The following is a 9,177-nucleotide window of genomic DNA, read 5'->3' on the forward strand; positions in this document are numbered from 1 at the left end:
TGTGTCTTATTTTAATTAATTAAAATGAATTTTATATATACTAAATATATATATATATATATATATATATATATATATATATATATATTTGTTAATGTTTATGTTTGTATTTTTTTTTTGTATTTTTTTTTTTTTTTTTTTTTTTTTTTTTTTTTTTTTACAGAACTAATAATATTTTTCATTTGAAAAAATAAAAAAATAAAAATGATAATAAAAATAAAAACATATTTACATATATGCAAAATTAAAATATATAATTATTATAGATGTGTGTCCAATGATCACATAAAATGACATTTCCTAAGACAATTTTTTTTTTTTTTTTTTTTCCTATATTCTTTTAAAAACTGTAATTGTCTTTTATTAATAGCTCCTTTCCTTCTATCTCTTATAAAAACTATGGCATCAATAGGGTCCATTCCAAATTCTATTAAAACGATAGAAGCTAAAACGGGAGCTCTTCCTAATCCAGCTACACAATGAACTGCTACCGCACAATTATTTTTTATAACATTATTCACAATATTTAACCAATTTGATACTATATCTTCTGTTGGGGCATCCCCATCAGGAAAAATAAGTTCATGGACATTAATGCCAGCGTCCTGAATTTCTCCATCATTATATGTCCTTTCACATGTACGTACTAAATCTGTTACATTATAGTTTTTCATTTCCTTTATATATAAGGGTAATAAATCATTTGTAGGTGCATCTAATATTAAAATTTTTATTTTTCCATGTTCTATTTTAGTTGGGTGGTTTAATACAGGATTTAAATAATCCATATGAAGATTAGCATTCCCTAAACAATTATCCATATTGAAATATTTTATATTTACATTATTTATTATTGTATCACTATTATAATCTCTCCCGTTAAAATAATAATGTATTGGACACAAGTTATGCATTTCGTTATTCTCCAAACTCTTCATTTTGTCTTCAAATCAAATGTATATAAAAAAAATACAAAAAAAAATTATAAAATTATAAAATAAACTCTCCTAATTCGGTAACTTCTAATGATTAATTATAAACTTGTAAATAAATCGATACATAAAATAGGTACATGAATATATAAATTTATTTTTATATATATATTTTTTTCCAGACGGCTGTAACTATAACTATATATATATATATATATATTGAACCAACTAGTATGCTATATAAGTACACTTCCATATATATATAATCTTATAATCTTCTTAACAGATCTTTTTATTAACTCAAATATCTCACTTTATTATTTATATTAAACCAATATACATTCTAATAAAATAACATTATCAAGCACAACGATTTTATCCATACAAAAATAAAGAAATATATGTACATATATATATATATATATATATATATATAAGTGTATATTAATATATATAATTTATTAATTACAAAAAATATAATCGGTATTATTTTTACTCAATACTTTTTAAACAAATATGAAAATTACTTTCAAAAAATAAATATATATATATTGATGATATACATATATAATTAATTATTATATTTATATATTATTCATAAAATATATATATCATATATACAAAAAAGGATACAAATTTTTTACTATAATTTAGGTAAATATATATATATATATATATATATATATATATATATATATGTATGTATATGTTATATTGTGACATATAAAAATATATATATATAATATATATATAATATAATAAAAATAAATTCCATAAATTCTATATATTTATTATTAAAAGAAGAAAAAAAAAAAAAAAAAAAAAGACTAGGTAATATATTCACAACAAAAAACTTATATATATATATATATATATATATGAAAATATATGTACACAACATATAAAATAGATAAATTCCTTTATGTATATATAATAATAATATTAATGAATGATAACATTTCAAAAATTATTATCACAACTACTAAATAACTTGTACACTAACTAAATATATAAATATTTTATAAGGTTAGAATATATATGATAAATCATTTTTACATATAATTTTTTGATCCTACATACATATATATAAATATATATATATATATGTATATCTTCATATTCATATGTATAGGTATAAATATATATATATATATATATATATAATAAAATATATGGGAAAAAAAAATAAAAAATAAATAATAAATAATAAATAAGATAATAATTTAAATGGTTAAGGTAATTCTATATTGAATCATGAAAAATTATGCAGAAATAATATTAAAATAAAAATATGCACATATAAAAAATATAATATACATATATAATGAGACCTTTTAAAAATAAGCATAAATAATGTGGAAAAAAAAAAATAATAATAATAATATAGACACAGAGAAATACTTAGGTAAAATATAAATATATTATATACGTATTAATAAAAGAAAAAAAAAAAAAAAATATATATATATATATATATATATATATATATATATATGTATATATATAATTATAAATTTACTACTCCTAAAAAGCAGTGCGTTTTTACACGCGCACTGCAATGAAAAATATTTCACATTGCGACAAAAAAAAAAAAATTTCACGCATACCAAAAATTTATTCTATATATATCATAAATACAAGATGCTTATTTTTATATTTTATATAATATGAAGGATGAATAAAATGTATATAATATAATATATGTTATATATATATATATATATATATATATATATATGATATGTCGACTATTGTAATATTTTTATTCACATTCGTAAATCAAAAATTTCATAACAATGATTGGTCAAAGAAAAAAAAAAAAAAATACATAAAAGAAACAGATACAAGAAAATTATAATATATTATAAAAAAGAATAAAATGCGTGAAAAGTCTACATATATATAAATATTTTATATTTTTTCTTTACATATACATACATATATATATACATACATACTATCAATAATACTTATTGTTTAAAAAATTACCTATAATTCTTATCTTCCTGGTGTTTGTGGGTATCCATTTATTTTTTGTCTAATATTATACTTACTTTATTGTTTTATTTACATATGTTACATTGTCTTCACATTTACAATTTAAATAAATGATTTAATAAAATTTTTTTCTTTATTTTTTTTTTTTTTAAACAGAATTTTATATCTATACATAAATAAATACATTAAATATGTTTACATAACATTGTTTTATATAATAAATTTTATACTATTAATAAAATTATACTCCGCTTTGTTAATTTTTGGTGTAAATGGACATATATATAAATATAAATTTGTAATCTATTTTTTATTTATTATATAAATAATTTGATTAATTTGTGTATAATAAGGATTATTTTCTTTATTAATATATATAACTACTTACTATATTTCATTAAATATATATATATATATATATATATATATATTATATATATATATATTACTACTGTTTTGTATATTTGCTTTATAAGAATTTTCATATAAAATACTGTTATACGTGGGAATAAAAAAAGAGAAAAAAAAATCACAAGTTTGGTTAAATATACGCTTATTAATTTTTACATTACAATTTTGTTTATATATTTTTCCTATAAGGTCCTTTAAGATTTTCTATATTTCAGGTGGAATTAAATCTTCTGTTTTATACTGATAATATGCCTTTTAATTTCGTCTGTAGGTTTATACATATTTTATTAATTTGTTCACTAATATGATATAATATATAAAAATATATATATATATTAATAATACATAAATAAGGAAAGAATATAAAAAATATAATAACTGGGAAATTCCTTAATTTTATTTTTTATTCCTTTTTAATATTATTATTTTACACACTTTTTTCCTTTTATCATATACGTAATGATATAACATATGGGAAAAATAAATAAAAAAAAAAAAGACAATTTTATCTATGAATCAATTTTTGTTGTTTTTTGTTTTTTTGTTTTTTTGTTTTTTTATAAATATGTATTACCCATAAGTATTTTAATTTTTTTTTTTTTTTTTTTAATATATTTATATATTTTTTTATTTTATTTTTATGTTTTTTATTTATATTTTCTTCTACTCCGCTTTAATGTTTAAGATAGAATTATAAATGTTTCCTGTTTCAATTAGCTGGCAAATATTAGTTATATCCATTTAATTTATTTAATAAAAGATTTTAAGCAATACAAATATGTGTCTTCAGAAAATTTCAAGATAATCTTCTTATGCATATTAAAAAAAGAACTGTGTTTCTTCATGTATATTTTTGATATTTGTTGCGTGGATATTTTTTGATTTTTGAATAGGAAAAAAAAGTATTATAAAAATGTGAATGTATATATATATATATAATATTTTTAATTATACATAAATATATTTATATTGTTTTTTTTTTTTTTCATTTCTTTTTTTTTCTTTTATTTTTTTTTCTTTTATTTATTTTGATAAATATAAAATGTACAATTTTTATTTTATTACACATACATTATACTACATATATAATACTATATATAATATATTTTATATTTACAAATAATGTTAATTTTATATATGATTATAATTTTTTTTATTTTTTTTTTAATATACACATATTTTATATATAAATAATATATATAATTTGAATTCAAAATACTTTTTTTAATAAAATTGTAAGAAATAAAAACTATAAATCATATAATAAATAAATAAATATATATATATATATACATTATAATATAATAACACTATATTATTTATACTAATAATATTTATGATATATACATGTATATTTTATATATTTCATTAATTTTAATTCAAATGTATTTATATTTCTTTTTTGTATGGAAATGAGAAGAAAAAAGAAAAAGAAAGTAATAGATATATTTTTATTATATATAAAATATATTATAATATATATAAATAATTATACTTCATATAAATATAAAATAATTATTATCATTAAAAAAAAGAAAAAAAGAAAAAAACGTACATGAAAATTTTTTGTTTTACAATATCTATTATTTATAAATAATATAAAACAACTTAAAAAATTTGTTTCCCTTTTTTTTTTTTTTTTCTTTTTTTATTACAATATAATTGTTTATATTTTTTTTTGTTGTTGAGGGGGGGATGAAAATATTAAAATATATAAAAACATAAAATTTTGTTTTATAAATGTTCTCAAAATTTTTTCATTCTTGTTACTTTTTTTTTTTTTGTTTTAAAAAGAGAAATGGAAAAATAAAAAAAAAAATGACAAATAAAAATAATAATTACAAAGTAATATACAATTTTATAAAAACATGACAAAAATTTACAACATTTTTGATTTTTTGGGGGTTTTTGTGTTTTTTTTCTTCATTTAATAAATTTTTATTTAATTTAATATAACATAATTTTTATTAAATACAAAAATATAATATAATATATAATGTAAATAATAAATTATATATATATATATATATATATATATAACATTTATTTTTAAATAAATATATATTAATTTTATAATATATTTATATAATATATATATATATTATAAATATATTTTATTCCATTTGTTATATATTTATATAATATAATAATATACGTAATAAAATATATATATATATATATATATAATATATATAATTTAATTTTTTTTTATTATTTAATATTATTTGCACTATTATATAAAATATTATATATATATTATATATATATATATATTTTAATAATATATAAATATACATTAATAAAAAATATACATATATTATTATATATAATATATATACGTGCATATAAAATATAATATATTGTAAAATATACTTATATAATCTAATAATATATAAAATATTTAGAACCATGAAAAATTTATGAAAGAATATTTTATAATAATAAATAAATATATGACAATTTATAATAATATATAAAATATTATAATAATAATATAATATCAAAATAATCAAATAAAAACAAAACGTACGAATAAATTATTGTTATTATTCATTTCCATATAAATTATTTTTTTTTTTATATTTATATAAATTCATTATAAAAATATATTATTATATTATAATTATTATATATATATGGTATATATAATAATATATATTTTTTCTTCATAAATGCTGCACTGGTTTAAGCATGATTAATCAAAAAAAAAAAAAAAAAAAAAAAAAATCTGACCTATTAAATAAAAATAAAAAAAAAAAGGATAGTATTTTTTTGTTACTTTCACATTATAAAAGAAAATATATTATAAAAAGTTTTAAAATAAATATATTAATAATATAAAGCTTTTCTTATTTTCTTATTTTCTTATTTTCTTATTCTTCTTATTATTCTTTTTTCTTTTCATTTTATACTTCTTACTAGTTTCTTGTTTCTTGATTCTTGTATGTTTTTTTTTTTTTTTTTTTTTTTCTACTTTTTTCATTTTATTTATTATTATTTTTGTTTTTGCGATATTTTTAAAAATACCAATTTATTATTTAATATCAAAAGAAAAGTTATATTTCTATAATATAAAAATACATAGTTAAAATATAATATATATATATATATATATATAATTATGAAAAAATAAGTGAGAAAAAAAAATGAAACTTGCTAAATGGAACTTTTCGAATAAATCTGACTTGTTTTTTTCTTTTTTCCATTTAAGAAAAAATAGAATATGTTCCTTAAATACCTTTTCTTTTTTATCGACAAAGATTAACAAGACATTATTAAAATCTGAAGAAGGTTTAACGAATTTATTTTTTCTTCATCCATTAAGTTCAACAACGAAAGAAGTAAATATGAATACTTATAAAAGTTCAACCTTATTTTTTAATAATTTCATGTTGTATGATTCTAAAGATGAACAGTCATCTATCTTAAGAAAACAATCCATCCAGGTTAAATAAAAATAAAATAAAATAAAACAAAACAAAACAAAACAAGAAATAAATGAATATTACATGTATATATTTATAAATATCTTATTATATATTATCTAATTTTTCAAGTATTTGGTTCTTTAAAAAATAAAATAATAAAATTAAAAAAACATACCTCATACAGTTCCGATTTTTACCTTTAAATATATAATCTTACTTGCTCACATATACACATATATATATATATATATATATATGTATATTTATACATACATTTATTATATTCTATTTACCACACCTCAGGAATTACTTTTTAAGAATAAAAAAACCAAGTTAGCTCTAAGAAGAAAAAGGAAGAGGATGGGAGAACGTATTAGTTTAAGATATAGATAAGACTAAGAGAAATAAGTTCAAATTATTCTATGCTTTTTTTTTTCTTATTTTTTTTTTTTGTGAAATATGAAAATAAAATATATTTATTTATATTTTTATATATTTTTATTTATGTTTTCATACTAGTTTCTGTATTTATATACAAGATTATTAACCCTTTTAATTTATACATTTGAAATTTTATTTTATTTTTACATTTTCCTTATAATTTGTTGAAAAACAGCTATAAATTAATATCTCTCAAATGAGAAAATATTAGGTTTATTCATTTCTTTAAATTAATATGTTTTTATAAACAAATATTGTCTTTTCAAATATTTTATATATTTAATTTTATATACCTCTATTTTTATTTTTTCCCCATATTTTGAACATGTAAAAAAAAAAAAAGGTAAGATTTTATATATCAGGTTAAAAAAAATATATAATATATTCTTTTTATTCGTATATGGTAAAATAATAAAAAAAAAAAAAATAAAAATAAAAAAAATATTTTGAACATTCTTTTTAAAATTATACGATGGAAAGTTTTTATATATAATAAGTTCTTTTATATATAATATAATAAAATGTATTTTTTTTATTTCATTTGAATATCGGAGTAAATATAATTTTAATATATAAGTTGATATTTCCCTTATTATATGCAAAAAAAATAAAATTCTTTTATTCATTAAACGTGTTAAATAATAAAATAAATATTGCAATGAAAAAAAAAATATATATGTATATACATATATATTAATACAATATAAGAGAATATATAAAATATATAAGTTTATATATATGTATAATTTTTTGTATTTTTTAAAAATTAAAAGGTCAACTTTTCTTTGTCCGACTTTTTTTAAATGAATTATTATATTATATATATATATATATATTATATATATATATTATGTACATTTAAATATATTTATTTTACGTATTTTATTTTATATCATTTTAAAAATAAATTACGATTATACAAAAGTACATGTATTACACAATATTAACATTTTAAAAATAAAACAAATACATATGCATTAACATATATACAGAATATATGTACATATTCATTTTATATTAGAACAAGAAATAAAACGCAAAAAAAAAAAAAATAGATATTTGAAAAATATCACAATAATAAAAATATTATAAGCACACATATATATATATATATATATATATAATTGTTTTCATTTTTGTTTTTGTTTGTGAAATATGGTAAAAATACAGAAGAGCTCAGGTATGTTTTGGAAGAGGAATAGTGAGTCCTCAAATTTGTACAATTTCTTGAATGGCTTATTTTGTATAGGTGGTATATATTTTTTTTTTATAATATTTGGTTATTATCAAGAAAAATTACCTCAATTAGGAAGAGGAAGTGATAGGTTTTATTATAATATTTTTTTAATATGTGTTTTATGTTTATCAAATAGTTTATGTAGTTTAAGTGCTATATTTTTTAAGAGTAGATTAAATAATGAAAATGTGATGAGTAGTTTAAAAAAAAATGTAGATAAATATTTTATAAAACAAATTATGTTAATATCTATTACATATTCTATAGCTATGATAGCTACAAATTATTCTTTAAGTCATGTTAATTTCCCTACACAAGTACTTGTAAAATCTGGAAAAATGATACCAATTGTTGTAGGAGGTTATTTTTTTTTCGGAAAGAAATATCCATATTATGATTATATTTCAGTATTTTTAATTACATCATCATTAGTTCTTTTCAATTTATTAAGAACAAAGAGTTCTAAGGAAGTTCATCAGACTACATTTGGAATTCTACTTTTATGTATATCATTATTATGTGACGGACTTACTGGACCGAGACAAGATAAATTATTAAGTAAATATAATGTTGATTCTGTTAATCTTATGTTTTATGTTAATATATTTGCATTCATTTTTAATTTATTAGCTTCATTAATTATCGAAGGAAATAAACCATATATTTTCTTACAAAAATATACAACCTCCTATTATTATATATTAGCTTTCTCTGTAAGTGGAACTCTTGG

The 9,177-nt window shown here is 15.8% G+C and overlaps 3 protein-coding genes across 3 annotated transcripts in view; 2 read left to right on the forward strand and 1 right to left on the reverse strand.

Annotated features, from left to right (window-relative positions):
- Positions 1 to 281: 281 nt before the first annotated feature.
- On the reverse strand, positions 282 to 938 carry PF3D7_1113100 (protein tyrosine phosphatase; the record flags this gene model as incomplete). Its single annotated transcript, XM_001347774.1, has 1 exon — positions 282 to 938. One exon carries the CDS (start codon positions 936 to 938, stop codon positions 282 to 284), a length of 657 nt encoding a protein of 218 aa, XP_001347810.1.
- A 5,549-nt stretch (positions 939 to 6,487) lies between these two features.
- PF3D7_1113200 (conserved Plasmodium protein, unknown function) lies at positions 6,488 to 7,162 on the forward strand (the record flags this gene model as incomplete). Its single annotated transcript, XM_001347775.1, has 2 exons — positions 6,488 to 6,787; positions 7,073 to 7,162. 2 exons carry the CDS (start codon positions 6,488 to 6,490, stop codon positions 7,160 to 7,162), a joined length of 390 nt encoding a protein of 129 aa, XP_001347811.1.
- A 1,203-nt stretch (positions 7,163 to 8,365) lies between these two features.
- PF3D7_1113300 (UDP-galactose transporter, putative) overlaps positions 8,366 to 9,177 on the forward strand; it is a gene marked incomplete at both ends in the record, with an annotated part of 1,032 nt that continues 220 nt past the window's right edge. The window contains one exon of the mRNA XM_001347776.1: positions 8,366 to 9,177. This exon is cut by the window's right edge and continues 220 nt beyond it. Within this exon, the coding sequence (XP_001347812.1) occupies positions 8,366 to 9,177 (812 nt within the window).

The sequence above is a fragment of the Plasmodium falciparum genome (genome assembly GCF_000002765.6).
Source record: "Plasmodium falciparum 3D7 genome assembly, chromosome: 11".
Classification (NCBI taxonomy): domain Eukaryota; phylum Apicomplexa; class Aconoidasida; order Haemosporida; family Plasmodiidae; genus Plasmodium; species Plasmodium falciparum.